The 16,296-nt window shown below is 40.8% G+C and overlaps 2 protein-coding genes across 7 annotated transcripts; both read left to right on the forward strand.

Moving 5' to 3' along the window:
* The first annotated feature begins 192 nt into the window (after nucleotides 1-192).
* srsf2a (serine and arginine rich splicing factor 2a) lies at nucleotides 193-4,832 on the forward strand. Of its 5 annotated transcripts, XR_002277897.3 has the most exons (4): nucleotides 193-788; nucleotides 2,458-2,800; nucleotides 3,752-3,844; nucleotides 4,378-4,832. XR_002277897.3 is itself a non-coding variant. In XM_020630795.3 (3 exons), the coding sequence occupies exons 1-2, from the start codon at nucleotides 433-435 to the stop codon at nucleotides 2,774-2,776; spliced, it is 675 nt and encodes a 224-aa protein (XP_020486451.1). In that variant the 5' UTR covers nucleotides 193-432; the 3' UTR covers nucleotides 2,777-2,800; nucleotides 3,752-4,832. The 5 variants fall into 5 exon arrangements, 3 of the variants coding, with proteins under 3 accessions (XP_020486451.1, XP_065805802.1, XP_065805803.1); XR_010664925.1 differs by having other exon boundaries at nucleotides 2,458-3,844; XM_020630795.3 differs by having other exon boundaries at nucleotides 3,752-4,832.
* A 4,239-nt stretch (nucleotides 4,833-9,071) lies between these two features.
* LOC109981828 (matrix-remodeling-associated protein 7) lies at nucleotides 9,072-15,410 on the forward strand. Of its 2 annotated transcripts, none has more exons than XM_020630792.3 (4): nucleotides 9,072-9,574; nucleotides 12,246-12,459; nucleotides 12,564-12,672; nucleotides 14,514-15,410. In XM_020630792.3, the coding sequence occupies exons 1-4, from the start codon at nucleotides 9,299-9,301 to the stop codon at nucleotides 14,626-14,628; spliced, it is 714 nt and encodes a 237-aa protein (XP_020486448.2). In that variant the 5' UTR covers nucleotides 9,072-9,298; the 3' UTR covers nucleotides 14,629-15,410. The 2 variants fall into 2 exon arrangements, with proteins under 2 accessions (XP_020486448.2, XP_065805800.1); XM_065949728.1 differs by having other exon boundaries at nucleotides 9,080-9,574; nucleotides 12,426-12,459.
* Nucleotides 15,411-16,296: the final 886 nt, after the last annotated feature.

Consider the following 16,296-nt stretch of genomic DNA (forward strand, 5'->3'; position numbering starts at 1 on the left):
ATATATATGTATATATTTATTTATATATATATATGTAGTGCTATCAAGTGGCCTCTCTTTTACACTATGTGGTAGGTTAGGTCACCTGTTGTCAGTTATTGCTTGTTTCCACAGAGCTGGTTTGCTTGTTTCTCTCGCGAGATCTGGCAACACTGGGTCAAAGCAGCCAATGAGAGGAGGCCAACACGGGCGCTAAGCAAGGGGGGGAAAGGGAAGCTTTAATGCCGCCATTTTACGCGAATGCAACGCGGTAAGGACAACATCTTACGCAAAAACACTTCACGCCGATACATTTGTGTTAAAAAAAAAATAAATAAACGCGACCAGTAATCGTTTTATTTAGCAGAAGGGGTTGTTGTTGTTTTTTGGAGGGTGTGAGGTTGTATCTTCAGCGCTTCCCTGCACGCTCGGTTGCTAGACAACGGGAGAAAAATGAGTTACGGTAGGCCGCCGCCCGACGTGGAGGGGATGACCTCTCTGAAAGTGGACAACCTGACTTACCGGACGTCCCCGGAGACTCTGCGTCGAGTGTTTGAGAAGTACGGCCGCGTCGGGGACGTCTACATCCCGCGGGACAGGTACACCAAGGAGAGCCGCGGGTTCGCCTTCGTGCGGTTCCACGACAAGCGCGACGCGGAGGACGCGATGGACGCGATGGACGGCGCGCTGCTGGACGGACGGGAGCTGCGGGTTCAGATGGCCCGCTACGGAAGACCCCCGGACTCCATGTACAGCCGGAGAGGGGCTCCGCCGCGCAGATATGGAGGGTATGGGCGCAGAAGCAGGAGGTAATGCTGGGTGTGTTTAGGCCCAGCTGAGAAACTCCTTTTTTAAGTTATTACTACACTGAAACTACAAAGAGATAAATTACTTTTAAAGTCTTTTTTTGTTGTTGTCCAGGCAGAATATTGGAAATGTGGCAAATTATTTTTTTTTATTTCATGACCAACATTTTTATTGTTTTTCAAATTTTATACAAATAATATTTTAAAAAAAAACAGACCTGACAAAGAAAAAATATAATTAACTTAAATTAAATGCAGGAATAAAGCAGGACGAATAAAATATATGTAAATAAATAAAAACGTAAAAAATAAAAATAACAAAATTCCACAACCACATGATTGTTTCAGATTAGGCTGCATGGTTAAATGTGTTAAATTGTCCCCCTTTTTTTTTTTTTTTTACAGAAAAGTGTGTTTCCATAAGATTTACAGGGGGCTGTCAGCCTACATCACCAAACCAAGATGTGTGAAGCCTGTCAAAAGAAATTCTTTGTCTTTTTAATCAGGTTATTAATGTGCATAAAAAAATCTTGAGGTCAAACATGACCTTTGACCCTTATTTAGAAGTTAAAGTACTCTGCAAATGGCATTAACTTCCATTTGTTAGCTCCCTTGGTTGCTGATCCCTATATTAAATCAGTATATGATAAATAATGATAACATATACATGAAATCTAGTGATCATGACACTATTAAGTGCTTGATGACAGACATTAAAACAAACGCATAACACCTTAACTCCACTGCAGTAAAACAGTAACTTCACTTTGATCTGCAGCAAAACGAAGGCAGAAGACCTCAACTCACCAGAGTGTAGAACTGAGATAACTGACTTTAAAGTCTTTTTGTTGTCCAGCCAAATGAGTTGCAGGCAGAATATTGGAAATGTAGCAAATTCTTTGTCTTTTTAATCAGGTTATTAATGTGCATAAAAATATTGAGGTCAAACATGACCTTTGACCCTTATTTGGAAGTTAAGGTACTCTGCCTTTGCATTGCCTGTACAATAATAATGAGTCATGCCAAGGCAAAAGGCATTAACTTCCATTTGATACTGTATTTCACTTGGTTGCATTGTTAAAATAACACAACCAACACTATTTCTTTACTACACTTTAGTCAAGCTGCCGTGTGTGTTAAAACAAAGGCATAACACCTTTAACTCCACTGCAGTAAAACAGTAACTTCACTTTGATCCGCAGCAAAACAAAGGCAGAAGACCTGAACTCAGTTTGAGCATTCCTGAATGCTGCAGTACAAAGACAAAGACAAAGACAAAGACCCTGATGAGTGAAGTTACAGCACTCTGTTTTGGTTTCTCGAGGGCTTTTGGAAGTTAAGGCAAATACAACCTACTATTTTCTCGAAAAAAAAAAAAAAACAGCACAATTGACTCAAAATATCTGTCCACATGATAAAGCACATCTGTAATGTTGAAGTTACTGCCTTTTGCCTTTTGTAGGGCAGTACAGAGAAGATGAGCCCATGGTATCCTTTGTACTTACCGCTAACATACTAGACAACAGTAAATGTATCCAGATTAAAGCTTGTCTTCCTTTATTTAGTTTTTGATACTTTTTTATGATTTATAGTTTGAGGTTTGTACTTTTTGTTCTTTTAATCGATCTTCTCTCTTGCTGTTTTGCTAAATTGGGTCCCTTTCTGTCCACAGCCGCTCAGACAGCCCTCGTCGTAGGAGACGAAGCCGCAGCCGCTCCAGGAGCCGAAGCCGCTCCCGCTCCAGGAGCCGCCACCACTATAGCCGTTCCAGGTCCCGCTCCTACTCCAGGTCCCGGTCCAAGTCTAAGTCAAAGTCCAGAACCCCCAGACGGAGCAAGTCAAAGTCTCCCTCGAGGTCTCGATCCCGCTCCAGGTCAAAGTCAAGGAGTAGGACCCCACCTTCCAACAGAGGGTCCAAATCCAGATCCAGGTCCCGGTCCAAATCCAAGAGTAGGCCTAAATCTCCAGAGGACAACGGGGAAGAGTCTTAATCCAAACTTGGACCCAACATGACGGTATTCAGGGGGAAATGGGATCATATTTAAGTCAAGTATGCAATCTGAGATGGCTTACTGCTGTCATTCAAGTTAGCATTCTGCAGCCTTGGTGCTTCAATTCAGAAGCAAAACAATACAAGCAACAGTGTCTGCAGAATCCTGACTGTTTTAGATATTCACATAAGAAATGTGTACTGATGTAGTCCACAGTCTTAGCTCTGTGTTTGCTTTTCATGGCTCGCACGTTTAGCCAAGCTAAAGCACACACAGGCAAAGGCCTACTATATCAATTATCTTTTTTTTAAAAAAAGGATATAAACCATTTTATAGTTATGGGAGGGGGGGGGAGTTCTGACGTGGGGTGCTTAACTTTTAACGTTCACCTAAATGTGGAATTCTTTCCTCCAAGCTGCTGAGTCCTGTTTGCAAAGAGAGGAGGAGGAGGAGGAGGAGGAGGAGATGGGGGTGTTGCAGTTTGAGAGCAGTTAGTGTGTGACCTGCCCATGTGACCTGCCTGTTGCTGAGAGCGATGGCAGTTGCTAAGGAGCAGGTCGTCATGGCGGTGGTTCGGGCTGTCAGTTGGTGTTTGAGGTGGTGTGGTGAGGTACGTTCACAGGGATCACAGGCAGATGCACTGAGCACTTTTCCCGCCCGTGCCTGTGGTTTTCCCTCCGCCTCTCACAATGGGAACGGACCCTGAGGTTTGTTTTTCAAATATGCCCGAGTGTAATAGTTTTATTGGAACTTCTCTTTTTGGTGAAGGGGTCAAGAAATTTGTGTTAACAAATGTATTAATGACTAAGACACTACACACAGATGGATGTCCAATAAAAGCAGATTTTTACATGTTATTGTGAAGGGACAAAAGAATCAGGAAAGCACTGCTTTGTCAGTATCCAGTTCAGCTGCAGGAGTTATAAGTGTCTTTTTGTTTTGCTCTTGTCAACTCTGCTCTATCTTTCCTTGTAGATCTCGGATGATTGAGCCTGTACTGAGGACATCAGGAAGAGTCTCACATTGAGCGAGTGGACTCCACAATTACAACTGAATGCTGACTGAAAGGTTATTGAAGCTTGGTCTAAAAATGTTTTAAATTCTTCATTTGATGACATTTTCCTGAACAAATTGTAAGTTTTGATGTGATCATTGTTTGTAAAGTTCAGCATATTGAAAGGGATCTATAAGGTTTTTTTGTTTTGTTTTTTTCATTAAATTGGATGTTTGCATTTGATCACATTCTTGTTAAATTATTTGATTTATTTTCTCTTTTTTTTTTCTTTTTTTCAATTAACAGATTTTTTATATCATATCCTTGTTCAATGCATTTTCTAGATGGATATGAAAGATTTTGATTTCCAAAACTGCAGAAAGGGTTGTCCTGTTTGGACATTTCAAGTCTTCGGAGCTGTTAAACCACTCGTAAAAATGACTTGCTGTACAGTAAAACATTAAAAAAATATATCTTAGCGCCGCTTAATTTGTGACTTGCTAATCTGGAGGAAAGCATTCTTTTGTCGCATCACCTTTTTCCTGTCTCGTTAAATTTGCTTTCCTATGACTCTAACCCTCTTTCTTGTGTATCTTTTGTGCACTAGGCGCAGTTGTGTAGCAGTTGAGTAATGCTGGTTAGCTGTTAAGATGCGGTGCAGTGCGGTGGTGACATGGTGTGGCGTGTTGCGGTGCTGGGTGCCCGGCGCTGTACCGGGGCTCGACCCTCCGCTGCTGTTTGCCGGTTTGTAAGATCACAGGTGTGACAGATCAACCATCCTCTTCTGTCTTGTGACTTCTCCTTCCCTCCATGTGCTGTACAGATCCTCTCCTTCCCCTTTTCTCTGTTCTCCCTCCTCTCCTTCGTCCTTCCTCTGTGGTTTATCCACTGTTTATAACTGGTTTTTGCTCCTTTTTTAAATGGGTCCAGTGTGACTCCAATTGAAGGGTTTAAAGGGCAGTCCAGGCTGCTTCATTTGTGTATTGCATTTCTCTGTGAACCTCTCAGTTGTCTTGTAATTGCTTCAGGTGAATGCCAATAAATGTCTTTGTCTTACAAAAACATTGCCTATGTCAATTCATTTTCAATGTGTTATTCTTCTGGCCAGTTCAGTGGTTCAGACTTATCAAAATGCTGTTCATAGTTGATATGTCTATTTTCACATCATGGTTATTCAGTAGCTCAGAAGCACTCCCACTCCCAGGTTGTTTAATCAATTAGACAAGGGGCGCTGGTGGCGCAGTGGTTAGTGCGCGCGTCCCATGTATGGAGGCTACGGTCCTCAACGCGGGCGGCCCGGGCTCGAATCCAACCTGTGGCTCCTTTCCCGCATGTCAATCCCCACTCTCTCCCTGATTTCCATCTTTGTCCTATCTACATTCAAGGCACAAAAGCTCAAAATTTAATTTAAATTTTAATCAATTAGACAAACATATTGTATTGTTCATCCTTTTTTTTTATTAAATTGTAAGCCATGTGATCTGGTGTCCTTGGTTTCATCTCGTATTACCTTAACTCTTAGACAAGAGAGACTCCTGGTGATTTCAATGTGCTTTAATTATTGTTTGTATGAATGTTTATTTAGTGTCCTAAATATGTTCTCTACTAGGCCTGTAGAAAGTATTCAGCTAACACTCATTTGGACAAGTAAGACAACTCATACCTAAAGCTGCAAAAAAAGTATGTGAACCCTTTGGAATTTCCTAGTTTTCTGCATAAATTAGCAATAAAAGTCTCAACAGTAGACAAACACAGTCTGCTTAAACTAATACCACACAAACAATGATATGTTTTCATGTTTTTGTTGAACACAACATGTAAACATTCACAGTGCAGGGTGGAAAAACCATGTAAACCCTTGGATTTAATAACTGGTTGACCCTAATTTGGCAGCAATAACCTCAACCAAACGTTTCCTCTAGTTGCAGATCAGACCTGCACAACGGTCAGGAGGAATTTTGGACCATTCCTCTTTACAAAACATTTTCAGTTCAACAATATTCTTACTGGGATGTCTGGTTTGAACCTCTCTCTTGAGGTCATTCCACAGCATCTCTATCGGGTTGAGGTCAGGACTCTGACTGGGCCACTCCAGAAGGCGTATTTTCTCCTGTTGTTGATTTACTTCTGTGCTTTGGGTCGTTGTCCTGTTGCATCACCCATCTTCTGTTGAGCTTCAATTGGTGGACAGATGGCCTTAAGTTTTCCTGCAAAATGTCTTGATTAACTTGGGAATTCATTTTTCCGTCGATGATAGCAATCTGTCCAGGCCCTGATGCAGCAAAGCAGCCCCAAACCACGATGCCCCCTCCACCATACCACCCAGTTGGGATGAGGTTTTGATGTTGGTGCGCTGTGCCTTTTATTCTCCACACATAGTGTTGTGTGTTCCTTCCAAACAACTCAACTTTGGTTTCATCTGTCCACAGGATGTTTTGCCAGTAGTGCTGTGGAACATCCAAGTGCTCTTTTTAAAACTTCAAACGCGCAGCAATGGCTTTCTCCATGGTGTCCTCCCATGAACTCCACTCTTGTTTATTGTTTTACGTATCGTAGATGTGCCAGAGATTTGTGTAAGCCTTTAGCTGACACTCTAGGATTCTTCTTCACCTCACTGAGCATTCTGCGCTGTGCTCTTGCAGTCATCTTTACAGGACGGCCACTTCTAAGGAGAGTAGCAACAGTGCTGAACTTTCTCCATTTATAGACAATTTGTCTTACCGTGGACTGATGAACATCAAGGCTTTTAGAGAGTCTTTTGTAACCCTTTCCAGCTTTATGCAAGTCAACAATTCTTAATCGCAGGCCTTCTGAGAGCTCTTTTGTGCGAGGCATGGTTCACATCAGGCAATGCTTCGTGAGAGTAACAAACTCAAAGCTGGAGTGTGTTTTTTTATAGGGCAGGGCAGCTTTAACTAACACCTCCAATCTCGTCTCATTAATTGGACTCCAGGTTGGCTGACTCCTGACTCCAATTAGCTCTGTGAGAAGTCATTACCACTAGGGGCTCACATACTTTTTCCACCCTGCACTGTGAATGTTTACATGTTGTGTTCAACAAAAAACATGAAAACATATAATTGTTTGTGTGGTATTAGTTTAAGCAGACTGTGTTTGTCTACTGTTGAGACTTAGATGAAGATCAGAACACATTTTATGACCAATTTAATCAGAAAACTAAGAAATTCCAAAGGGTTCACATACTTTTTCTTGCAACTGTACATCCGCATATTGTATTACACACTATGATCATTAAAGCATATTGGTGATCATCTTTTTCTATCGTTACATAATATTTTAAAAATGTTTTACATGTCATGTGGCCTAGTGTTCCTATTGAATATTCACGTATAGGCTACATTAGATAGGGAAGTTATTTATTAGCATCAACTCCATGAATTAGAAAAAAGCTATAAATATATTCTTGAAGCATCATGAGAAATAAAATACGTTTTTAAAAACACTATTTTAAGCGTTCACTCTACGACAAAACATCAAAATCGGAACGTCGGTTTTTCAGGCCGTGAATTGGGACCATCCCAGGAGTACCTGAAGGTAGCATCTATCCGCCTGCTGCATAACACGGGTCCTGTCACAAATCATTACAATCTCCTGAGACACTCGCAGCTGATTAAAAGTAAAGACCCGAGCACGGATTAAAAGTAGGGAGCCGAGCACGTTGCAGTGAACTGTGCCAGCAACACCTGAGCTGTCCGGCACAGAGATGTGTCGATCATAAACGAGTCGGCTATTACAACCGACTCTTTCAAGAGAGGGAGCCGGTTCCCGTCTGATTAGTCTTTCTTTCTTTCTTGTCCAGCAAAAGCTTTCATTGCCTACGTGTAAACATTTTTGATGATCACTGTCTTCAGTTAAACAACTTTCAGCTTCTGCCTTCAGTACAAACAGAGTAGAGCTCAGTAGGCTCAATTCAATTCAAACGACTGTATTAATTCCTCTTGGGGCAATTAGTGTGGAGCAGCCTGTACACACAAGAAAAAACACAAATTCAGACGTAGGCTTTCTTTATTGTCATTCAAACTTGTACTTTACAGTGCAGATAAGAATTAAATTTTGTTGCATTTGGCTCGTTGTAGTGCAGGATAAAAAAAAAGCAGCAAGTATTTACATAGAAAAATAAGGTGCAGATATAAATAGATATAAAAACAAAAGCTATGTATAAAGCTATAAACACAACTTGACGTACAAACAACAGATTACACAAGGAAGGCAATAATCATATCAAGTAATTCAAGTGAAGTCAACTTTATTAACAATCATCCGCATACAAGAAATACATCAACAGCTAATGAAAAAGTTTTTTTTTCATGAACCAACAAAAATAGTGCACACAACTAACAACACAAAAAACAAAACAACATATCATATCACAGATAAGGTAAACAAGGTTGCAAAGCAACTCTAACACCTTTAAGGAAAAGCTAAAGACCCAGCTCTTTCATGAATACATACTAACCTCATGATGATGCTCTCCATATTATTGATGATGACGATGGTTGTGACGATGGTTTTTGTTTGATAACGACGACTTATAAGATGGTTTCTATACTGATTAGAGCTCTCAAGAACTGCCGTCAATGTTGTGCTTTGCATCTGGTCACTTCCTGTCAGCACCTGTGTGTCCAATCAGACTCAAAGCTGATTGTTTGCTCTTACTGACATTGTTCCCTTTTTTTTTTTCTCGATCCTTGCTTGTGTCATACTTACTCTCTGATGTACGTCGCTTTGGATAAAAGCGTCTGCTACGTGAATTGTAGAATTGTAGAAAGCAGGTCTGCTAACTATGACAATGGTGTAAAAGGCGCCATGGCTTTAAGAACAGAAAATAAATGTTAGCCTATGAACATAACTAGTAAACAGTGTGTAGGCTATATATGGATATATATATATAGACAGAGAGAGAGAGAGTATTTATGCATAGAAGTAGGCCAAATAGTAGGCTATAAACAAGCATGAATGACAAAATTGAGTATAACTACTGCTGCTGCTGTAACGCCACAATTTCCCAGTTTGGGATCAATAAAGTAATTCTATTCGATACACCTTGTGTGTAAAAGTAGGAGTTGTAAAGTTGTAAATGCACAAAAATCGCAAAAATAAATCAAATGAGTGGACACATTTGACTGGATACTGAATATAGAAGCGGGAAATAATAGCCAAAAGAGTTGGTTACTTTGCTGAGTTGAATAATCCGGCTCACTAAAATAGCCGAGTTTCCCACAGGCTTCTTGTCCGGGGACGTAGCACCGAGGGGGGGGGGGGGGCGTGGCCGGAGGATGTGACCGGAGGATGTGACGTCATGCTCGGACAGGAGCTCGCAGCCTGTCCTATAAACGCTGCTCGTTAGCGTTGATGTTTGTGGAGGATTATTTGCAGACAGCGGAATGGACAGCAGCAGACAGTGAACACAGAGGAGGCACAGTAACACAGCCCCCCCCTCCCCCCCCCACACACACACATACACACACACACACACACACACACACACACACAGGATACCGACCATCATGGATTTAACTTTTGTATTATCTGCCGCTATTTTCACGCTTCTCGCAATTGTGATCGCAACGTCGCTGCTTAACAGGACCTCATCCACAGCCGACGCTGCAAAATCGCGGCTATTATTGGGACAAGGTCCAACCGGAGGATTAGATGAACCTGGACCAAAGCAGAACGGACACACACCGGAGAAGAAGGAGAAGAAACAGGAGGTGGAGGACGACTGGTGTGACATCAGCGGGAGCTCGCACGATCACTGGGATGTAGTTAAATCAGTGCTTTCAGTAAGTCACCTGGTTGTAAATACACACACACACACACACATACAGGGAGAGATGTTTGTGTGTTCTGTTTGTTGTCACCTATCTGTCTCTTAATCTCTTTAAACGACTCTCCCTCCGGCTCAGATATAGCTCACATGTGAAGTCAGAGGTGGAAAAGCACTCAAAACTCTTCCCTAAAGTCAAAGTTGCAATAATAGGGGTGGGGGGAAAAAAACCACATAAGGCTTTAATTTAAGGTCCTGTAATTTAATTGATAAATCCCAGTGTAATCAGCATAATGCTAAGTAACAAAAAAATGTTAAAATCACTGTGAAACAGATCAGTAGTTTGCACTATTTGGAGAAAAACAAATCAAGCAACTGAGCTTTGGCCAGGTTAAAGGAGGTATAAACATCCTTCAGTAAACAATAGAAAAGAAAGTAAATCTATCAGCCACACTTACTGTTCGTGTATTGGATCAACATGCACAAATACAGGTTAAAAACAATACAACTCTTGCATTTACCAATTCATACAGTCGATGATTGAGATTTTTAACCTGTGTACATATGAAGTAAAAGTACACATTTCGCTTTATCGGTTTAATTTTACCACATATAATGTACAACTTCATTAATATTAGGCTACTCGTTCATTTACATGTTAACACTGAATGACAGTATGAGCTGTCCAGATGAAGCCCACTTTCTAACAGCTACATTTCACAGCATTAGAAGTGGATTCTAAGTTTTTCCAGCCCATGAAAAGAACAAAGTTGCAAGCTCACGCATTATTTCTGCTGGCAGATATGATACCCCTCCTTTTTTTTTCGACAGATTCTCATCCGACCCGTTTCAGGTCAGGCCAATAAATAGAGTTTTTCTTGTCACACGATGACTGTACAGAGGAGCAGGTTGAGTCTAGAGATGGTTCAAATGTTGTGAGTTGATGTTTCTTTATTGTTCATAGGTGGGGATGGGTTCATTGGGTAACCACAGAACTTTTACCCTGGTGGCCAGATTGTCTATCTGAGTCAAACTACATTTATCATCGACGCTGTTAAGAAGGGTTCAAAGTTTATGAGCAACTATCACCATGGGCATCGGGTGTGGATGCATGAATCCAGCCAGGAAACTTGATTTGTGATTTACTAGATTTATTTCTTCAGTTCAGTTCAAAAAAGAGGGTAACAAAAAAGCACACATGGGATGTTTCCAATATCAGCTCTGAACTGCCGCCACATGTGAAGACAAAAAAAAAAAAAAAAGTGAGTGCAAGGCAGTGCAGTCTTAAATAAGACGTTATCAGGTGAAAGGTGAGTGCAAACTACAACCAATCAAGGGGGGGGGGGGGGGGGGGGGGACCAGGAAGTGTTCTAAAGGAGGTGCGGTAGGAGAAGAGAGGAAGTGAAAGTAAACAAAATAGTGATCTTTACGTTCAGACACATTACTTCAGACCAAACAAGTATCATGTCCTCAACCTATAACCAAGTATTTATGTGCTTAACATGAAAAACATGACCATCTCTGACGGGGTTTAGAGGTGCAGCGAAGTGAAACATTCTGGATCTGTAGCACTAACTCCTTCTTCTAAATCATGCGTTTTCAAACCTCTTTGTGTTTATTTTTTTTTTAGCTACCTATAGCCTGCGTGTCGCTACCTGCAAGTAGATACACATTTCATCTGTTCAGCGCTCATTTCAACATGGAGTGTCCTCCAGGTTTCTGCTTTATTGCTTCTAATACTTTTGACTCATCAGTTTTAATCAGCCGAAGTTTAAATTGTCAATTAAATTAAATTATTCGACGACTAAAACCAAATTAAATCACAGCTCTCTGAATAGAAAAAGGCAGTTTTCTCTTTTTAAGGACTTCGACATGATCCAATTGTATTAGTAAATCGTGCAAAGACCATTTCAAGAACATATGAAAGGATTAATTAAAAAAAAATGAACTCAAAGGTTTCAAGACTAATTTGCTTTTGTTTAATCTGCAGCAGTCTGAATAAATATCTTACTATATTTGATAAATGACTGTTGCTATCAGTCTTATGTTGTGTATAAATAAAGTATTGTTCCATTTTAAATCAGGGTAAACATTATAAATTGAAATACTCAATGAAAGAACAAGTCATTCAAACATGCAATGAAGCTCTTTACTGAAGTAGATAACATGTTAGTGCTATTCCATCCACCAGCCTGTAAAACAAATGTAAGAAATTATTTCATAGACTTGCCATAATATTCCTTTTGTTTTCTTTTTTAGCCAAACTTTCCCTCAGGTTGATATCATGATCCAGCCAGGCTCTGAAACACCTGTGAAAGATATCTGGATATCAACCTGTTAGCAGGTCATTAAGTGAGACAATACAGAAAATGAGAGAGGATCAAGTAAGCACCCAAGGGAGCAAGGTTATGAGAGGACTAGCTTGGTTTTAAATTCCCTGACACCTGCGATGAGTGTAGGCGAGGAGAGGTGAGAAAAACGGGTAAGACAAGGAGGTCGATTGTTTTGTTTGGAGCTTTCCTTTGAGACGATTGCTCGTGCAGCAGTTTGTCGTCACCGCTTGCACAACAATATTAAATAGATTTTATATGAAGATGATTCAGTATTTTAATAGATTGAGTCTGAGAGAGAGAGAGAGAGAAAAAAAGGTTTAATGCTCCTCACCTAACCCCTCAACTGTCTAACAGGAGGACACACATTCCCCCACTGTCATTGAAGAGCCGTCAACACCAGTTGACTTTTCACCCTCCGCCTCCACGAGTTTAGAGGTAGACTCGTCGTCCGAGGCGTCGTCAGGAAGGAGCCGCAGGTCATTCATTGGGCTCTCTGATAAAGAGCTACTAAAGTGTGCTTTCTCTCACCCCCAGACTGAAGGAGTCACGGAGAACGCGGACATCAACGGTGAGCACTTGTGCGCACTTTGAAACAAAATGAATACGGCACGCTCTTCTCAAAATAAAGGTTTATACACACCTCTGATCAGAATTCACTCTCCTTTTTATCAGATGACGGGGACACAGATGAAAACAGTTCCTTGAAGTATGTCCCTGGAAAGGCGCGATCCCACCACTTGGAAATGATGATGTCCACAGAGGAGCTGGAGGAGGAGCAAAGGTTGGTAAAAACTACAAATATGGAGCTGGCTTACAAATATGGAGGCTAACTGTCTGATACAGAAAATGTATAAAGACTTTTTAAAGGCCTTATATGAAAACAACACGTTGGAAAGATCCGTCTAATGGATCTCTTTAATGGGCCATTCAACGGACCTTCAAGAGCTAGAGGAGGATTTTCCTCAACCTGGCAACCCAATAGATGTTCTTGTTAATGGTTTATAACCACAGACAGCATAAAACATTTACATAGTCTCAGTGACGACCCACATAGGTTTTTAAAGAATGCTTACTAAGCCAAAAAAAGGTTGTCGCCGTATTGGAAATGCTGACTCTACCAAACTTTCTGTCAATCTAGTACCAGGCAAAGAGGTGGAGTTGAGGCGGGTCTTAAGCCTCTAGGCAAACAGTAACATCACACGCCCCTAATAATGTACATTTGTGAATAAACTCTGAGCCTTGCTTTTTAAAAAAGTGAAAAAAGGGAGAAGCAGAGAGAACTCCCATGATTCCCCCGCTAGCCTCAACGTCATCTTTTGTTATTGTAGTGTAGATTGAGAGCCCCCTGGTGGTGGAATCTAGCTATTGTAGAATAAAAATAAAAGATGTAGGCACAAAAGGGCAAAAAAATAAATGAATAAATAAATAAAAAAGATGTAGTCACAATAAAATGATCCATTATTTTGTTTTAAAGGTACCCTGAACAGGCGACACACCCAACTCTTTACTGAAAATCTAAATCTCTCATTGATTTAGGTCCCCTCTTTATGTGCATCTGATTCACCTTCTTTCCCCGTCTTCCTGTTTCTAATCTCCTCTACGCTGTCTTCACATGTGTTTGTGTGTGTTTGCCGTTGCACTCCTCTTTAGCTGCTGTATCGGTCGGTCCCTCTCGGGTCAGTGTGAATAAGGTCAGATTGAGTCTCTGCCAAGCATAAGCTGAAGGCTGAATGACACAAGAGTTAAAGGAGCCACTCACACAGTTCTGTGGCTTAAAGGCAAGGGGGGGGGGCACATTAAAGGGGTATAGAGGACTCAGGGGAACTACTACCTTTTTTTTTTCTGTACTGCGTCTGCATACACTTCTCTTTTTTAAAGCATGATACAGTCCAACAAAGACTCTCTCAGGCAAATTTGAGAAGAAAAACTTTTGCATCGTCAGCAGGGATTTTTGCCACTAAAGCGTGTACTCCACAGGTGGCCTTGAAGAGACAGATAGTACTGCACAGTGCTGCTGACCCGATCCCACCCTTCTTTCAGAGTCCCTTTTTTACTCCACGTTAGAAGTGTGACTTTGAGCAGGTGTTGATTGGACCTCAGGTCATCACCTCTGACAGGAAGGTGTTAGTTAATCCTCAGAGGAGTCCTGTGTTCTGCCACAAGGAGTCAGTAACGCAGCACTGGGACACACAAAGTGCTGAAGAGGCAGTCACTTTAAATCCCTTCATTCACACGAGGGAAAGGGGAAGTGGAGGTTTGTGTTTGATAGGAGAAATATACCGTCTTAAAGGTTGAAGACATAAAGAAAATAAACTATATGTTTCTTTAGACTATACATAACTATTAAGACTATCGGTATTTCGATCCAGACTTTGATAAGGTAAAAACTAGACGGCGCTACCTTCTTCACATTGGAAAGAACAAGCCTGTATGCTTTCTGTCTGGTTATTCAAATCTCTTTAGATATGAAGCGACAGCAGATTGGAAACGGGAAAAGGATTTTCCCCATGCCTTTTGTTTCCAAATATTCCCAGTACCAGTGCTTTTTGTGACTGTGAATTTTACCCGAGGATCGTTTTTCTTCCTTCCTAATCCGACATCCTTTGATATTTGTCTTCTCAGGGTGCAACGAGAGCAACTGGCGGCCATCTTCCAGCTGCTGAAAGAAAACAAGGAGACGTTTGGGGATGTGTCAGAGGGAGACATGGAGGAGCAGCTCAGACTGTACTCCATCTGAAACTCCTCTCTCTCTCTCTCTCGTCTGCAGCTCATCATGTTTGCCATCCTGCCTCTGATGGCGCTCTTTAACCTGTGTGCGCGTCTGGACTACACCAGCACACCAAATACTTCACTATACTCGTTCACAGTATTCAACCCAGCCGTGCTGTCCACTTAATCAACTCTTTCACTTGTTTTAATACGGTATCATTGTGTTATATTGTGTTGCTGTCAGTCACATGAAACCTGCCCCAGCTCTTCCAGACCAGGGTGAAGGCTCAAAGTGATAAAGGACTCTTAGTTTCATATGTACAACAAGGAGATGTTTATCAACCCTGCTTTTTTTAATATGTCCCTCCTTTCATTGTGTAACAGGTACAGTATGCTTCCCTGTCTGTGAAGTTTCTTTCTGCAACACTTCACATTGTGTAATTAAACCCAATAGGATTAATTTACACACAGTTCTTAAAACTCTCTGAAGCAAGTTTCAAGATTTCGACATTCAAGAGCATACCCGCACACATTTGAGTACATACACGCCAGTGCAAATGTAACTTTTAATAATTTTCCTTAATTATACACCTCTTTATTATTAAATGAAAGACATGAATTCATGATTGGAATGAAGACAGAATAACAATTTTTTAATGTTGGAAAAAGAGAACACTTCCACAGTTGGGTTTTTAAGACACATCCGTCATTTTTTTCCCATCCTTTCAAAGCAGCTTTTAGAATAAATCGTACTTATTTTGATTGTTTGTGAGAATTGTTTTCTCTTGAAATTAAACTTGTTTCATCTGGTGTGCCTTCTTTTAATTTGAACAGCATTTTCTGAGTAACTTACATCACCCATTAAACGAATGTCGTGGACCGAGCAAGGCGAGAGGACACAAAAATCAGGCTTTATTTAAAAATTGTGTTTAACAAAAGCAAAAACAAAGTGATAGTCAAAATATACAAATAAAAGACTTGTTAAAATAGGTAAAAAAAATAATATAGGGTAACATACTTCAAATGTGTGCTAAGTGAACAGGATATGAACTCAACGAACAGACCGAACAAAATGAGAACTTAGGGGATCATCATCACCATAGCCTACTTGGAAACAGGTTAGTCTTTCTAAAAATATGGAACTAGTTGAGTTAGTGGAGTGGAAAATGAGCATACTGTTATCTTCTAAATGCTGTTAGACGAGTTAGATAAAATATCACACCTGTGTCGAGGTCGAGGTGTTGCGGATATGATCTCATATTCAGAAGACATTCCCTCTTGCTGAAATATCTGTTCAGTAGGCTGTCGATTTTGTGTTCACTATAGCCTACTATTAAATAGCCTAAATAAAAATAATAATAATAATAATAATGTTTAACTTTCAGCTCTAGGTGTTTCAGAACTCAAATATTTCTCATAGGTCTAGTTTGTTTTGAGATTATAATTTGGTCACTTCTTGTTCCCACTTCTCCTTTCGATCCTGACTTCTGTTTGGCACACGATCGGTGAAATGCAGTCTAATGCCCTAATATGGGCATGCAATTATGCTTAATTGGAAAAACTGGCGCGAGCTTCCTGGCTTTCCTCATTTTGAAAACGGGCGCAAACAATTCGACGGTCAACGGGTGAATGACGTCAATCGTTGTGAAAGTGTGCGCGTGTGCGGCTGCCCGTTCACTCAATCTCTCTGCGTCAG

This window comes from Labrus bergylta, chromosome 21 (assembly GCF_963930695.1).
Source record: "Labrus bergylta chromosome 21, fLabBer1.1, whole genome shotgun sequence".
Lineage (NCBI taxonomy): Eukaryota > Metazoa > Chordata > Actinopteri > Labriformes > Labridae > Labrus > Labrus bergylta.